The 18,307-nt window shown below is 39.4% G+C and overlaps 2 protein-coding genes across 5 annotated transcripts in view; one reads left to right on the top strand and one right to left on the bottom strand.

Annotated features, from left to right (window-relative positions):
* Positions 1–407: 407 nt before the first annotated feature.
* Positions 408–5,346, bottom strand: LOC112857209 (protein fantom). The gene is made up of 3 exons (XM_025920498.2): positions 5,268–5,346; positions 2,338–2,697; positions 408–741 (listed from the first exon to the last, which is right to left on the bottom strand). The coding sequence occupies exons 2-3, from the start codon at positions 2,474–2,476 to the stop codon at positions 590–592; spliced, it is 291 nt and encodes a 96-aa protein (XP_025776283.2). The 5' UTR covers positions 2,477–2,697; positions 5,268–5,346; the 3' UTR covers positions 408–589.
* A 193-nt stretch (positions 5,347–5,539) lies between these two features.
* The window catches only part of FTO (FTO alpha-ketoglutarate dependent dioxygenase), a 394,888-nt gene continuing 382,120 nt past the window's right edge, over positions 5,540–18,307 (top strand). The window contains exon 1 of one of the 4 annotated variants that reach the window (XM_086689419.1): positions 5,540–5,675. In XM_086689419.1, the coding sequence (XP_086545545.1) occupies positions 5,631–5,675 (45 nt within the window). In that variant the 5' untranslated portion in view covers positions 5,540–5,630. Of the gene's footprint in view, positions 5,676–5,718; positions 6,135–18,307 lie in introns of those variants that run through there. The other 3 variants (XM_086689417.1, XM_086689418.1, XM_086689416.1) reach the window with 3 other exon arrangements.

Below are 18,307 nucleotides of genomic sequence, written 5' to 3'. Positions count from 1 at the left end.
TGGTGTTTGTGAACAAGAAAGAATGAAAGAAAGTCTACTCTTAAGAAGTTACCCCTGCAAAAATTTCTTGCACACAAATCAAGTGACAATGTGTCTTTAGGAACAGTAAGGACTCTTTGAAATATAGGTTCTAGACTAATCCAAGCAAAGTTAAATATGTTCCAGACATTGAAGTGAGGTTTTCATTAGTAAACCCCCAATCTTAAGGGAACGTGTATCCTAACAAGTTAGAATAGCTAATTACTTTTTCAAACTTTCATTTTAAAACCAAGACATTTAAAAAACAGATGCTTTGGCCATTTGCTTATTAAACTATAAATATTAAACCAGAAGTTATTTATAGATATGATACACTTGTACTCTTAGTTATTAGCTCTTGCTTTCAAATAGCAACTTCAGACATAATAAACACTCATAATCTTTTTGGTTTATTATTCTATTTTGTAAGATTTTCCATTTTTAAAAATTGTATTTATTTACAACCTGCCTTGTTCCAAAAAAGATTCCAGGTGGAGTTTTCAATTAAGTTTATAAAACAGCATATCCTCCAAACTTTACAGAGTCAGGAAAAAAAGCTAAAAGCTTTTTATCATAACCTTTTAATTTTATCCTCTTGCTTGTGGGCATGCTGTTTAAGTAAAATGTTCTCATCATGCAAACGCAAAAATCTGTCTTCCAGTTCCTCACGACTGATACGTGACACTGCCTGGCGAGACTTCATTGTCCGTGTTGTTGAAGTTTCTGTAAAAATGCCAAGGTAATTAACAGTGGGATTACTTAACATAGTCTCTAAAAATGGTAACAGTTGATATTAATATAATCTCTGATGCACTCATCTTTGTTCCTTTCTGACATATAATTAAGATTGTTGTAGAAAATGTTATAACATTGTTTACGTCACCAAGCAGAGGGGAGAATAAAAATCTTTGCTATTACAGTTTATGTGCAATCTTAAGGATTTCAGCAATAATAATATCCATTCAAACGATATTGAAATGACCATTCTTTAAGACTGTAAGAGAATTCTGATCGAATAAGATTTTCAATTTATATGCTCAATGTTGAAAAAAACAAATTAAAAGTCAAAGTATCTGAAAGGTTTTTTTTTGTTTGTTTTTTACAAAAGAGTTGTAACAATAATTTGGTGAACACAGGATATATTTCAGAGCTATGTATGTGTTTTGGGTTACAGAACATAAACTGTAAAATTTGCAAGTCCACACAACGAAATCAACCAACCTTTACAAATTTATAAGCTATTTTACATATTTTAAAAGAACTTTTATATCTTTCAGCATGTATATGTATTTTTTTTTATATATGCTTAAATTTGGTATTTTCCATATCATTGGCTAATTTTCATCAATCATCCAAAAGAAACAAAGAACAAATGGACAAAGATTAAAGCCCCTAGGTGCGTTCCTGAGGGCAAGAATTGAACTTAAAGTAGCAAATTCCAATAAATAGCTTTGCACAATTAAAATTTATTGGTATTTGAATACTTGGTACTCTACCAAAGACCTAAAACAAAGCTTATACATACTTTTCATTTTAAAAAATAGAATCTGTAGACTTGGACGTATCTTTTTCAATAAAAAGCATACTGACCACCTTTCTGTGGTAGTTCAAGGTGGCCACTTGAACTGTTCTAACGAACAGGTGTATGAAGACACCTTAGTGGAGTGTATTTTACATCCCAGCCATCTCAATGACAAATGCACTGGCACGACATGCTGTATACATAAAAACATAGCTCTACACTCTCAATTGTTCCTCAAAGCAGTTATTTTACTTTTTCAATTTTAAAGTGCTTCTTGAGCTCTATAGCAACCACTAAGTGATAAAAGGATAAGGAAAACCTTTAATGTATATTAATTTGATAAAACAAAGTCAATATCGCTTGGATAAACAAACCATTTTGAGGTACTCTACTTGAAAGGCAAAAATTTTTAAATATGGCATTTCCTGCCATATAAAATTTCAACATAAAGAAACATTTTAATGGTGAATGTGATTTAAACCAGGCAATTCGGTTTGGAGGCTTGATACTCTCTGCGTAGTTCCTACTGATGTGTGGAATTTTAAAAAGATGATTTATAACAATTCTTTATCAGAACAGAGGGGGATTTTACAGTTTCTATGAGCTGTTGATAATTGATGCATGCAGTAAAATACCATATGTTGTTCTAAACTCTCCATGTGCCTGTTTAGTCCAATCAAGAGCTATATAGTTACTTAAACGGCTTCATTGGTGAGGATATCAGAAATACTTTAAATTAACAGAAAAGAAGTTACTGATCAAAGTTCATAATGATAATAAATAACAGCTGGCCGTACCTTGTAACCCTCCCATTCCAGAGAGGTTTAGACCTGTATCTTTCACAGGCAGGTCTCCTGCCGTCTCATCAGTTGGACCAGACATGGCCTGTCTGCGGAGAAAAGAAAATTCAAATAAAATCTTCTCAACATACAACATTATGCAATGGAATGAACCAAATAAAATGAATAAGGCACTATGACTTTAATGGACTTCTTAATGCTCACATGTGCTGCTTGAAGAAGATGAAAGCTTCATTTTAAAAGTAATACTACGTTCAATCATGGAGACAGTGTTCCTTTCAACAGTGTATTTCCTATAGTTTGCTTAGGAAATGAGGTAAGATTATCATTCTTCCTTCTCTCTTCTTATTTCTCTGTCTGAAACAAAAACAAACTCCCCCCTAATTTAAGAAATACTTTCCTCTCCATTCCCCTTTCCCTTTTGTGCCCCCCAAAGCAAGCAGGTACCTTGAAAAAAACCAGTCAGAAACTTGATTCAAATGGTTGTTCTATTATTTACTAGCTGGTGAAGTCACCTAGTCTGAGTTTCGGTTCCTTAATCTCAGTATTTCTTAAAAGGTCATCTTACTTTGTTTTACACACACACACACACACACACACACACACACACACACACACACACACACACCCTTACATAGTATATATGTATGTATACAAGTAAACTCTACCCCCAGCATGGGGCTCAAACTCATGACCTGGAGATCAGAAGTCACACGCTCTACCGACAACTGAGCCAGCCAGGTGCCTCAGTTCCTTAACTTCAAAAATGGAGAAAATAATACCGATCTCACAGAGTTATTCTAAGGGTGAGATGGTAAACTAATAGCAGTGAGCACATTTGCCTGGGAGGTCAATACTACTTGAATATTAATTTCCAGTTTGGTGCGCAAATGAGTGGGTAGGTCCAAGTTTTGCAAAAAGATGCTTCATAAATTCGCCCACTGAGTTTTTGTTCTGTCCTGTCTCTGTCGCCACGAGGCCTAGTCCCAGGGCTTCCTACCTCAACATACAAGCTGTCCAGTTAATTCTGGCATCTTTACAGTTTCTATTGTTCACAGAGATGCCCCACAGTAACTCAGTTTTGTATGTGGATGTAAATGGTCCGTGCAATGTCTAATATGCGGAAAAAGAAAGATTTCGTATTTTCATTTCAAATTACCTCGAAAGCCAAATGCAAACTACCAGTGAGATGCCCTAAGGCAGAGGTTCTCAATCTCTAGAACGGCGGGCCTAGAATGTAAAGTCCAAGAGAGTACCAAATTTGTCCTGGTACCTCTGTCCTGTACTCTCAGAGGCTAGCACAGAGCTTGGCACATAGCAGGCATTTGCTAAATACTTGTTGAATGAAGGGAATCCATGGAGCTTTAGGGTCTGGGGACCCAAGAGATGGTTTATCAAATCTTGTATGCATATTTGTATATGCACACTATCTTTTAGGGAAAGGGCTCATAACTTTTACTGTAACTTACCGAAGGCTGAGAACCACTGCATTCAGTCGTGACACAAACAATTAACAGACATAGACCTGAGAGATCATCTCCTACTTCTGGAAACACTACTACAGAAAAGGTCGATTTTAGGAAGCAAATCATCAACAGTTTAAACATAGGACACTTGTGAAAACGGTAACGTTGCCATGACAGAGTTATGGTAGCTTTCATGATCACGACGATGATGATAGTTAACGTTTACTTACTGAATGCTTACTAAAATGTGCCAGACACTCTTCTGAGTGCTCTGATTAGGAATTAGTCAATTATCTCACAATATCCCTGTGAGGTTGTTACACAAATGGTTCTTACTTTACAAATGAAAAAACCTGGACACATCCTAGGGAGCTTGCCTAAGGTCACACACCTAAGAAGTAGGCGTCTGGTCACATTTTTGTCATGGTTGGGAAGGTGGAGGGCAGTGTTACTGGCATCCAGAGGCCAGAGATGATGTGAAACATCCTACAGTACACGGGAACCACAGCAAAGAATTAATTACCTGGCCCCACAAGTTAACAATGCCGAGGCTGAGAAATCCTGCACCACGCTGTAACACCTCTCCATACCATCTCATGTCATCCCTCCTTGCTCACCATGACCAATCACACTCCTACATTAGGTTCCTCAAATCCAGGGTCCCCTTCGCCTTGTTCAAAGCCTTTGCATTAGCTGGCTCCTCATTCTCTGGGGCTCAGCTCAAATGCCACTTCCTCAGAGATGTCTTCCCTGATCATCCTATGGTTACTTTCCCTCCAGTTTCATCACTGTGTATTTCTGTTGTAGCAGTCATCTCTACCTAAAATCGTCTTATTTGTTTACTAGTTGACTACCAGTTTGTCACCTAGTAAGTAAAGCAGAAGCATCTTGAGACGGGTATCAGTCCTGTTCACAGCTGTAGGGAACAGGGCCTGATGCAAGGCACTGATCCAAGACCGACATTAATATTTACTGAATGTTTAAATGAAAACCTGGCTTTGAGACTAAAATGGTAAACAAAATCCCCGCCTGTCTGTAGTTAACAGGCTATGGGGTAATCAAACCATAAACAAGTAATTATAAATCATTAAGCCAACAATAGGCCATTTAAGAGGCTAAAGGGGCTACCAACCAACTCTTAACCCAAGTTTAAGGAGCGAATTGTGTTTATGTGCCCTTCTATATGAAGGAGGACTTGGAAAGGCACGGCAGGCAGCATCAACTCTCATCAGCCTGGTTTAAGGCTGGGCTGTAAAATTTCAAACCGGTGCTGGGCCTGGGGATAATGGGCGGGCTGTGATTCAGGCCTGAGGATGTGGTGTCTCGTGCTGGGCTGCTTTTCACGCAAGCAGAACTCTAGGGCCTTCTCTAGGCCGTAGAGCGGATGCCAGGACCCCCACCCGTGCTGTAGGTAGAGGGTGGGGCCACCTCCGTCCCCCTCACCTCCCCCAGAGTACTCACCGCCACTGTCTCCCCGCAGCTAGCTGCCGTTGCTATAGCGCCGACAGCGTGCTGGGCTGCTGGCCGTGAGGAGCACGGGAAAAACATGGCAGGCTCCGTTGCCTCCTGGGAAATGTAGTTTTCCTCCGGCCCTCGCCCGCCCTCTCGCTGCGTAGCTGTCGGCCCTGGGAAATTCTCCTGCCCCAAACCCCGAGGCTCTCTCGGGCGTCGCCGCCTTGCATCCTGGGAAGGGTAGTTCTCGAGGCTCTGAAGGAGCATGGAGCTGGGCGGAAGCAGGACGCCGAGAGAACTACATGCAGGAGGCGGGGTCCAGAGCGAGGAATCTACGCGGCTAGCAGTGGCGAAGGCGGCTGTAGCGGCAGCATGAAGCGGACCCCGACCGCCGAGGAACGAGAGCGCGAAGCTAAGGTATGTGGACTTCTCCAGAGTCTGGGATCTTTGGTGCACGTATAGCTAGGGGCCGGGAACCGGAAGGGCTTGGCTGCCTGGCGAACGGACGCACGGTCTTAAGCCAGGGGATGACAAGGCCTTGTCAGCAAGGGAACCAGAGACATTGGGGTATATTACATTCGTGCTGCTCAGGATGCAGGCCTAGCATCCTGTTGGATCAGCTCACCAATGAGAATCACGACACCCATTTCCTTTTCCTGCTTCTGCACTTCATTTCTTGGTCAGCTTTGTGGCTACCCTGTGCCTCAGTTTACCGGACTCTCAGATGACTGTGATCGTAACAGTTGTGCGTTCTCTTCGGTAATGATTTCTGAGGACGAGATTGGTTCAGATGAAATATCTGTGCGGCCAGATGTATTTATTTGGAACAGTTGTCTCAGTGGTTGCCTGTTTTGTTCTGTGTCTTCAGCACAGCGGGTATGAATCTAACTACAATCCTATTTTCTACCTTTGGGGTTCAGCCTCAGGTAGTTGCCGTTCCATGGGATGGCAATAATAACATCTGTAGCGACGTTTTGTTTTGTCATTTGTTACATGCATTTATTTATTGTCATTTATTACAAGCATTTATTACATGTCAGTTTCTGCGTTAAGTTCGTAAAATTTATATTTCATATTCTCACTGCAGCAGATTTCAAGATAGATATTATGCAGATGGAGTATCAACAGCCCGGTTTTACAGGCGAAGCCTTGAGTTTCAGAAGAATGGAGTGTTTTTCTGTCTCATTCCCCAAATCAAGTCCTGTTGATTTGTTTAAATACGTCGGTAAACCGGTCCATTTTTTCAATCTCTGCCACCTTGGACCAAGCTACCATTATGTCTTTAATGGATTGTTGCATCAGGCTCCTTATTGGTTTGCACTCACTCTACACACTAACACTCCTTTGTCCCCTCATCCCCTTTCTCCCACACAACCAGTCTCTTCTGCACACTATGGAGTGTGATCTTTTCAAAATGCAAATCTGATCATGTCCCTTTCCTTCCTCCCTCCTCTGCCAACCACCTGTTTAAAAGTTTTCCATGACTTCCTGTTGTTCTCAAGAGAGAGACAGAACTTCACATGGCTTATGATGGTCTGGACATCCCACATGACATTCTGCCCACTCTTCGCCCATCGGCCACGTTGGCCTTTTTAAAAGGCCCTCTTTTCTGCTCTCTCTGGTTACATAGCCTTTACACATGCTATTATGTTGCCTACTCTATATTAGGCAAATATTAGAAGTGAGAACCAATTATAAATATAACACACAGTTCTTGCTCTTGTAGAATTTCGAATCCTACAAGTGAGTTTGTCTTAGGGAGTACTTCTATGGATTTAAAATATAAAATCTGCCCTATAATGACCTGAGTTATGACCAGGTTGCACTGGGGACCTGAAGTTTCCATGCTAGGGTCTGCCTGTGATATGGACAGAATACTGAAGATGGGTTCCACGGGGGGAAAGGGAGGGGAAGGGAAGATTCTTTTGCATTAGTCTGCAACAGTGTAAAGGAAGAGAGAAATGTCATCCAGTGGCATTGTGTATGATGTCTTTCTTACCTTTTAGCTTTACATTTGTGTTATCCATCTATTCTGTTAAGATTTATTGAGCACCTATTATTTATTTGCTAGACACTGGGATTATGACTTTAGCTAAGATAGAATCCGTGCACAAAGAAGCTTTTACTCTACTGAAACCATAACCGTTGCCTGTGAGATAGTTATTCATGTCTTCCACATTTTACAGATGTGGAAACCAAGGCTTAAGGAAATCATGACTTGCCCAAGGCCACTTGGTTGCTATGTGGAACTAGGGCTTAGAACCAGGTCTATCGGACTCAGAGCTTTTTTCCATTTTCTGCTGGTGAAACATGTTGAATTGATAGAGCAAGTTGTCTTCCTGTTTTCTTTAAAGAAGTTCTTTGATATTTATATAAAATTTGCTTATGCCAATATCATCGGTTAGAACAAAGTATAGGCAGTTGAGTTTTATTTTTTTTTAATTTTTTTTTTCAACGTTTATTTATTTTTGGGACAGAGAGAGACAGAACATGAACGGGGGAGGGGCAGAGAGAGAGGGAGACACAGAATCGGAAACAGGCTCCAGGCTCTGAGCCATCAGCCCAGAGCCTGACGCGGGGCTCGAACTCACGGACCGCGAGATCATGACCTGGCTGAAGTCGGACGCTCAACCGACTGCGCCACCCAGGCGCCCCTAGTTTTAAATCTTAAATAGGAAATGTTCAGTTACTCATGACCTACTTTCTCATTTTCTAATCAACTTTATTGAGGCATAATTTACGTACAATAATTTGCACCCGTTTATAATGTACAATTTGATGAGTTTGACAGGTGTATACACCTGCAAAACCACCATCATCGTTGACATAGAGAACAGTTCAGTCCCTTCTAGAAATTTCCTCTTGCTGATTTGCAGTCAGTGTCTTCCCCTACCTTGGCTCCCAAGCAACCACTGATAATGTTTTCTTTTGCTGTAGATGAGTCCATATTTTCTAGAATTTCATACCAATGGAAACATACGGTATGAACTCTTGAGTCTATTTTCACTAAACATAATGATTTTTGAGACTTATTCATGTTGTCATGTATATCAATAGTTCATTCCTTTTTATTGCTGAGTGATAGTCTACTGTGTGGATTTACCACATATTGTTTATTCATTCACCTGTTGCTGAAGAACATTTGAATTGTTTCTGGTGTGGGGCTGTTATGTAAAAAATGCTGCTGTGACTATTCCTGTATAAATCTTTGTCTTTCTTTCTATTGGGTAAACACTCAGAATTCCAATTGTTGAGTTCTCTGTTTAGCCTTCTAAGAAACTGCCAAAGTGATTCTGCCATTTGTGTTAGTTTTCTAGTGCGGCTGGAACAAGTTACCACAAACCTGGTGTCTTTTTTTTTTTAATTTTTTTTTTTTCAACGTTTATTTATTTTTGGGACAGAGAGAGACAGAGCATGAATGGGGGAGGGGCAGAGAGAGAGGGAGACACAGAATCGGAAACAGGCTCCAGGCTCCGAGCCATCAGCCCAGAGCCTGACGCGGGGCTCGAACTCACGGACCGCGAGATCATGACCTGGCTGAAGTCGGACGCTTAACCGACTGCGCCACCCAGGCGCCCCAAACCTGGTGTCTTAAAACAAATTTATTCTCTCTTAGTTCTAAAGGTAAGTCTGGATGCAAGGTTTTGACAGGTCATGGTCCCTCTGGAGGCTCTAGGGGAGAACCCTTCCTTGCCTCTTGAAGCTTCTGGTGATTCCTGGCATTTCTTGGTTTGGGCAACTTAACTTTATTTGGCTTCTGTGTTCCCCTGGCCACCTTCTCTGTGTTTCTGTGTGTCAAATCTCCCCCCACTCCTTTCTCTAGTAAAGACACCAGTCATTATATTTAGGGCCTACCCTAAATCCAAGATGATCTTAATCTCAAGATCCTCCATTTAATTACATCTACAAAGACCCCTTTCCCAGAGCAGGTCACAGTGACAACTACCATGGGTTAAGATTGGACATGTCATTTTGGGGAATGTTATACACACCCAGTACACCATTTTATATCTCCATCGGCCGTGTACGAGAATTCTAGTTGCTCTGTGACCTCCCCAATGCTTAGTGTTGTCAGTCTCTAAAATTTTAGCCATTCTAGTGGATGTGTAGTGGTATCTCATGGCGGCTTTAATTAGCATTCAGTGATGACTAATGAGGTTGAGTATCTTTTCTAAAAAGCTGTTGAGGTACAATTTTTTGTACTGGCAAAACTCACCTATTTTAAGTGGACAGACAATTCAGTGATTTGTAGTGTATTTACAGAGTTGCGCAACAATCAACATAATTTTATTTTAGAACGTTTTCATCATCCCCTAAAGAAGGTGTGTATTCATTTGTAGTTAATCTCCATTTCCACCCCCCATCCCCCCGCCCCGATCCCTAGGCAACCGCTAATCATTTATTCTCAAGATTTGCCTTTTCTGGAGATTTCCTGTGAATGGAATCAGGCAATAGGTGGCCTTTTGTGTTTGGTTTCTTTCACTCAACACGATGTTTTGAGCGGTTCTTCCGTGTTGTAGCACGTATCCGTACTTTGTTCCTTTTTGTTACCGAATAGTATAATATTCAAGTGTATGAATACACTGCATTTTGTTTAATCCGTTCACCAGTCGATGGATATTTGGGGTTATTTATACATTTTGGCTATTATGAAAAATGCTGCTGTGAACATATACTACTTTTTTTATATGGACATATATTTTCCTTTAAGCTCTTGGATAGCTGCCTAGGAGTGGAATTGCTGGTCCCATGGTAAATCTATGTTTAACATTTTAAGAAAGTGCTGTACTGTTTTGGTATGAATCTCGGAGTCCTCCCCAATTTTTATGTTGAGATCCTAATCCCCAAGGTAATGGTATTAGGAGGTAGGGCCTTCAGAGGTGATTAAGAATGGGATTAATGCCCTTGTAAGAGAGGCCTGAGAGAGCCCCTCACCCCTTCTGCCGTGTTAGGACACAACCAGAAATTTGGAGTCTGCAACCCAGAAGGAGGTCCTCACTAGAACCTGACCATGCTGGTACGTAGATCTTGGACTTCCAGCCTTTGGGACGGTCCATTTCTGCTGTTCATAAGCCATCCAGTCTGTGGTATTTTGTTACAGCAGCCTGAATGGGCTAAGACATTGTTTTCCAATACGGACACACCATTTTATGTTTGCACTAGCGATGCTTGAGGGTTCCAATTTCTTCACATACTTGTCACCTCCTGTTACTGTTGTTTAGATTATAGCTACCTTAGTGTGCAGCGGCATCTCATTGTGGTTTTGATTTTCATTTCCCAAACGTCTGACGATGCAGAGCTTCTCATGTGTTTATTGACTATGTAGATATTTGTTTTTGTGAAGTGTCTGTTCTAATCTTCAGCTCATTTTTTTTTTTTTTTTGGCTGGATTGTCTTCTTAATATAAAGTGTTAGGAGCTCTTTATATTTTCTAGATATAAATTCTTTGTCAGCGATATGTATTGTGAACATTGTTTTCCAGGCTTTTAGTTTACTTAATGGTTTTTTGAGGAGCGAAAGTACTTAATTTTGATAAAGGTCCAATTTATTGATATTGCTTTTTATGATTAATGTTTTTTGTGTCATATCGGTGAAATCGTTACCTATCCCAAGGTCACAAAGATTTCTTGTTTGCTTTTTAAATTAAACTTTATCATCCCCATAATGGGTAATTACTTTTGGTTTTTCTTTTTGAAATAGCTTAGATTGTATTTTCTTCTTGTGATTGCTTATATACAGGCTTTTTTTATACAGTTTCCAAGTTTGGAGGGTGAATAAAAAGGCTGGACAAATGTTATCTAGCTTTTCATGATAACATTTATTTAATCTATGTTCAAGGGTAAGAGAACAGCAAGGTATATTCATGCGTTTTTCTCGTAAGACATACAGTGGTATGGTCCAGATTAGTATTTGATAGTCTGAGTTGGAACCACGGCCTTTAAAATTTCCTTGCTGTTGGGAGGGAGGGTTGGCATGTGCTTCAGTTTCTCCTGACAGAAAATGGAGTCAAGAATGGTTGCTTCTGTCCAAATGGCTAACAGACACATGAAAAAATGCACAGCATCACTCATCATCAGGGAAATAGAAATCCAAACCACAAGGAGATACCACCTCACACATGTCAGAATGGCTAAAATTAACAACTCAGGCAACAACAAATGTTGGCGAGGACGCGGAGAAAGATTTCGCACTGCTAATCTTTGCAGTGCAAGCTGCAAGCAGCCACTCTGGAAAATACTATGGAGGTTCCTCAAAAAATTAAAAATAGAACTACCCTACGACCCAGCAATTGCACTACTAGGTATTTATCCAGAGGATGCAGGTGTGCTATTTTGAAGGGACACAGGCTCCCCAATGTTTCTAGCAGCACTATCGACAATAGCCAAAGTATGGAAAGAGCCCAAATGTCCACTGATGGATGAATGGATAAAGAAGATGTGGTATATATATACACAATGGAGTATTACTCAGCAATCAAAAAGAATGAAATCTTGCCATTTGCAACAACACGGATGGAGCTAGAGTGTATTATGCTAAGTGAAATTAGTCGGAGAAAGACAAATATCATATGACTTCACTCAAATGTGGAATTTAAGATAGAGAGCAGATGAACATAAAGGAAGGGAAGCAGAAATAATATAAAAACAGGGAGGGGGACAAACAATAAGAGGCTGAAATACGGAGAACAAACTAAGGGCTGCTGGAGGGGGTATAGGTGGGGGATGGGCTAAATGGGCAAGGGGCATTAAGGAGGACGCTTGTCGGGATGAGCACGGGGTGTTATATGTAAATGATGAATCACTAATTCTACCCCTGAAATGATTATTGCACTATATGCTAACTAACTTGGATGTAAATTAAAAAAAAAAAAAAAAAAAAGAGGAAAGAAAAGAGTGGCTGCCTTTGTGGGTGCCGTGAGGGTCCAGTGTGATTAGGTTTGGTCACTGTGCCAGGGACACAGTAGGTATGGCCTCAAATGAGTTTGGTTGTCCAGAGAGCCCTCTGCTAATGCAGAGCTGCCCCCATGCTTCTGTTTTTTTTTTTTTTTTCAGATGACATAATTTATTATTTTACAACGATTTAAAATTTATAGAAGAGCTGCGAGAGTAGAACAAAGAGCTCTGCTAGGCCTGTCGTCCGGATTCACGGGTTGTTAACGTCTTGCCACATTTGCTTTTTCACTTTCTCTCACCCTATATAGACACACAGGAACCACTATTACTATTTTTTTTAATGAACCATTACAGAGGAAGTTGGAAAACCTCAATCCTCTTTACCTCTGAATACTTCAGCATCTATTTACTAAGAACAAGGACATTCTCTTACATAGAAACATAGTGAATTGTCAAGTTCAGGAAAGTTAACATTGATAAAATACTCCATTTAATCCAAAGTCCATATGCAAATTTTGTGAATTGTCCTAATAATTTCTTTTCTAGCATTTTTTTTCCTGGCCCAGGTTCCAATCCAGGAGCACACACTACTTTTCATTGTCATGCATCTGGTTTCTTTTAACCTCCTTTAATCTGGTCTCCTTAATTTGGTTCCTTATGCTTTTCTTTTTCTTTCATGACAATTGACATTTGTGATGAGGAAGGCGTTGTTGACATTTGTGATGACTACAGGATATTTGTTTTGTACACTATCTCAGGATTCTTATTTGATATTTCCTAGTGAGATTCAGATTATGCATTTTTGGCACGTATGTTTTTGCGGAAAGGTAGGGGCCATTCGAGTTCACACATTTACAACTCACGTATTCATCCTGCCTGTAGATGTGTTTTACTTGGCCCAAACTGTGTTTGAAAGTTTCTGAGTTATTTTCTAATACAAAGTTGAGATAAAAATCTGGATGTCTGGCTCTCCTGAAAGCTAGACTATCTGGCAACACCTGGCCCGCACTGTAGTAACTACAGCTGAATATTGGCTCCCCCTTTAGATGGGAAATGGATTTTCCATTTTGCTACACTCCTGCTTTGCCCATTAGCAATAAAATTGTGGTGATAGTTACGGTCATGGTGAGAATTAAGTGTGATATATGTTAAGCACCTGGAACATTCTAGCATGTTTTCAAAGTAGATGTTGTTGTTACCACCATCATGTCATTGGCATCATCATTTCCACCTGTCTGATCCCCATAGCTATTTTAGCCTATATTCAGAATAGTCATGTGGTAAAAACTTAGGTCAGCTAATTGGACAGATTTTTCTCAACTGGGGTTCCACTAACTTCTGTCCTATGCCTCTCAAATGGTATAAAGTGTGTACCACCTTTGGAGGAATTAAGAAAATAGTCATTCAAACCATTTTCTGTGTTTGTGGTTCAGATGAGGAATCTAGTTAAGTACCAGATTTGGTACTTTGGGGGCGCATGAGGAAATATGGCAGATTTGGTCCAATGGAACCGGCCGCTTTTCCATGAAAGGTAATAATTAAACAGGTACCAACAGTGGAGTGCTGTGTTTTATCATGGGAGCAGGACATGGTAGCAAGGAGGATCTATTGTGCAATGGAGGTTTTGGAATTCCTTCCTCAGGAAGATCTATTTAACCTGGTCTTGGGGTCACGGAATTCCTTCCTAAGATCTGTCTAAGGATGTATCCTTATAAGACACCTGAGACTCCTTTTGAAGTTGTCCAGAAATATTAGAACTGTTCTTTTTTTTTATATATGTATATTCCAGTTAATGCAATGTTGTATTCATTTCAGGTGTACAGAATAGTGATTCAACAGTTTTATACATTACTCAGTGCTCATCATGATAAGTGTACTCTTTTTGTTTTTTTCCCCCTATAATAGCTAAATTAACTGCTTTACTATTATTTTTTAAAATTTTACTTAAATCCAAGTTAGTTACCACATAGCATAGCTCGAACTCACAAACCGTGAGATCGTGACCTAAGCCGAAGTCAGATGCTTGACTGACTGAGCCACCCAGGCGTTCCCTTCTATCTCTGTTTTTATCTTATTTTTCTTTCCCTTCCCCTATCTTCATCTATTTTGTTTAAATATTTTTTTTAATGTTTATTTATTTTTGAGAGAGAGAGGCAGAGCATGAGTGGGGGAGGGACAGAGAGAGAGAGGGAGACACAGAATCTGAAGCAGGCTCCAGGCTCTGAGCTGTCAGCACAGAGCCCGACACGGGGCTCGAACCCACGAACTGTGAGATCATGACCTGAGTCGAAGTTGGATGCCCAGCCGACTGAACCACCAGGTGCCCCAATCTGTTTTGTTTTTTAAATTACACATGAGTGAAATCATAAGGTATTTGTCTTTCTCTGACTGATGTATTTCACTTAGCATAATACTTTCTGGTTCCATCCACGTTGTTGCAAATGGCAAGACTGCATTCTTTTTGATTGCCAAGTAATATTCCATTGTTTATATATACGTATATCTATATGTCTATATATCTATATATCCATATCTACATCTATGCCTGTATACCACATCTTTGCCCATTCATCAGTTGGTGGACATTTGGGTTCTTTCCATAATTTGGCTAATGTTGATAGTGCTGCTATAAATATTGGGGTACATGTGCTCCTTTGAATCAGCATTTTTCTGTCCTTTGGATAAATACTTAGTAGTGCAATTGCTGAGTCATAGGGTAGCTCTATTTTTAATTTTTTGAGGAACCTCCATTCTGTTTTCCAGAGTGGCTGCACCAGTTTGCATTCCCACCAACGATGCTTAAGCGTTCCACCTTTCTCTGCATCCTTGCCAACATCTGTTCTTTCCTGAGCTGTTAATTTTAGCCATTCTGAAAGGTGTCAGGTTTTCATTTGATAATGAATGATGTTGAGCATTTTTTCATGTGTCTGTTAGCCATCTGGATGTCTTCTTTGGAAAAGTGTCTATTCATGTCTTTTGCCCATTTCTTCACTGGATTATTTGTTTTTTGGGTATTGAGTTTGAGAAGTTCTTTATAGATTTTGGATATTAACCCTTTATCTGATATGTTGTTTGCAAATGTCTTCTTCCATTCTCTAGGCTGCCTTTTAATTTTGTTGATTGTTTCCTGCGCTTTTTGTCTTGATGAGATACCAGTAGTTCATTTTTGCTTTTGTTTTCCTTGCCTCTGAAGACCTGTTTAATAACTTGTGGCCAAGGTCAAAGAGGTTGTTGCCTGTTTTCTCCTCTAGGATTTTGGTGCTTTCCTGTCTCACATTTAGGTCTTTTATCCATTTTGAGTTTATTTTTGTGTATGGTGTAAGAAAGTGGTCCAGGTTCATTCTTCTGCATGTCACTGTTTAATTTTCCCAGCACCATTTGCTGAAGAGATTTTCTTTTTTCCATTGGATAGTCTTTACTGCTTTGTTGAAGATTAGTTGGCCATACATTTGTGGGTCCATTTCTGGGTTCTCTGTTCTGTTCCATCAATCGATGTGTCTGTTTTTTGTACCTATACCATACTGTCTTGATGATTACAGCTTTGTAATACAGCTGGAAGTCTAGAATTGTGATGCCTCCAGCTTTGGGTTTCTTTTTCGACATTGCTTTGACTATTTGGGTCTTTTCTGGTTCCATAAAAATTTTAGAATTGTTTGTTCTAGCTCTGTGAAGAATGCTAATATTATTTTGATGGGGATTGCATTGAATGTGTAGATTGCTTTGGGTAGCATCAACATTTTAACAATATTTGTTCTTCCAATCCATGAGCATGTAATGTTTTTGCATTTCTTTGTGTCTTCAGTTTTTTCCACAAGCTTTCGGTAGTTTTCAGTGTGTAGATCTTTCACCTCTTTGGTTAGGTTTATTCCTAGGTATTTTATGGTTTTTGGTACAATTGTAAATGGGATCTATTCCTTGATTTCTCTTTCTGCTGCTTCATTATTGGTGTATAGAAATGCAGCCGATTTCTGTGCATTGATTTTATATCCTGCGACTTTGCTGAATTGATGTATGTATCAGTTCTAGCAGTTTTTTGGTGAAATCTTTCGGGTTTTCCACCTAGAGCATCATGTCATCTGGAAAGAGTGAAAGTTTGAGCCCTTCCTTGCCGATTTGGATACCTTTTATCTCTTCTTGTTGTCTGACTGTTGAGACTAGGACTTCCAGTACTATGTTGAACAACAGTGGTGAGAGAGGACATCCCTGTCTTGTTCCTGACCTTGGGAAAGCTCTCAGTTTTTCCCCATTGAGGATGATATTAGCTGTGGGTCCTTATATATGGCCTTTATGAGGTTTAGGATGGTAAGTGTCTCTTAATCCCCTTCACCTGTTTCACCCATCCACCACCTACCTCCCCTCTGGTAACCGTCTCTTTGTTCTCTATAGTCATGAGTCTGTTTTTTGGTTTGTCTTTTTTTCCCTTTGTTTCTCTGTTTTGTTTCTTAAATTCCACATATAAGTAAAATCATGTTATTTGTGCTTCCCTGACTTATTTTCACTTAGCATTATACGTTCTAGCTCCAACTGTGTCATTGCACAAGGCAAGAGTTCATTCTTTTATATGGCTGAGTAATATTTCACTCTCATTATATATATCTCATCATCTTTATCCATTCATCTATTGATGGACACCTGGGCTGCTTCCATCATTTGGCTATTGTCAGTAATGCTGCAATAAACATGAAGGTGCATGTATTCCTTTGAATTAGTGTTTCTGTATTTTTTTGGTAAATACCAAGCAGTGCAGTAGCTGGATCGTAGGGTAGTTCTGTATTTGACTTTTCGAGGAACCTCCACACTGTTTTGCACAGTAGCTGCACCAATTTGCATTCCCATCAACAGTGCGAGAGGGTTCTTTTTTTCCCACATCCTTGTCAACCTTGTTGTTTCTTGTGTTTTTGATTGTAGCCATTCTGAGAGGTATGAGGTGATATCTCATTGTACTTTGGATTTACATTTCCCTGATGAGGAGTGATGTTGAACAGCTCTTCCTGTGTCTGTTGGCCATCTGGATGTCTTCTTTGGAGAAATGTCTGTACTTGTCTTCTGCCCATTTTTTAATTGGGTTATTTGTTTTTTTTTGGTATTGAGTTTTATAAGTTCTTTATATATTTTGGATACTAACCCTTTATTGGATATGTCATTTGCAGATACCTTCTCCCATTTGGTAGGTTGCCTTTTGATTTTGTGTATTTTTTCCTTTGCTGTGCAGAAACTGTTAAGTTTGATGAACTCCCAATAGTTAATTTTTCCCTTGCCTCAAGAGATGTATCTAGAAAAACGTTGTTACGACTGATGGCAGAAAAATTACTGCCTATCCTCTCTTCTAGGATTTATATGGTTTCAGGTCTCACATTAAGGTCCTTAATCTATTTTGAGTTAATCTTTTTTTATGGTATAAGAAAGTTGTCCAATTTCACTTCTCTGCATGTAGCTATCCAGTTTTCTCAATGCCATTTCTTGAAGAGACTTTCCCATTACGTATTTCCTCCTTTGTCAAAGGTTAGATGACCCATATACTCATGGGTTTGTTTCTGTGCTTTCTGTTCTGTCCCATTGGTCTATATGTTTATTCTTGTGCCAGTGCCATACTATTTTGATTACTACAGCTTTGTAGTATAACTTGAAATCTGGAATTGTGATGCCTCCGTCTTTGTTTTTCTTCTTCAAAATTGTTTTCACTATTTGGGATTTTTTGTGGCTTCATACAAATTTTGGGATTCCTTGTTCTAGTTCTGTAAAAAGTGCCATTGGTATTTTGATAGGGTATTAGAACTGTTTTTCAGTCATGGAGTGAAAAGGTGTAGATGTTGAATTCCAAGTTAGTTTCAAAGGTTCCTATGGATAAGATCATCTTTTTAAAAAATACTGAAAATATAACTAGTTAAGATTTATTACTGAGAGGGCTGTACACTTATTAGGAACATGATGATTTTGTTTAAGTAATGTACACTTTTATCAGTGAAGGAACATATCCAGAATAAACTTGCTGTTTCAAATAAAAATCATTAACAAAGTCTTCTGTTTTGGTGGCTATTTTCTTGATACCATTTAATAAGATAAACCTTATGTTATACTGTCTAGTGAGTTATAAATATGATAGTGGAATAAAAGGAAGTTTGTGGTTTGTGTATGTGTTCATTGGGTCTTTTTACT

Source organism: Puma concolor, chromosome E2, assembly GCF_028749965.1.
Source record: "Puma concolor isolate L17-30 chromosome E2, mPumCon1.1.hap2, whole genome shotgun sequence".
Lineage (NCBI taxonomy): Eukaryota > Metazoa > Chordata > Mammalia > Carnivora > Felidae > Puma > Puma concolor.
The sequence above is the reverse complement of the archived record's forward strand: the minus strand, read 5'-3'. Positions and strand labels throughout refer to the sequence as shown.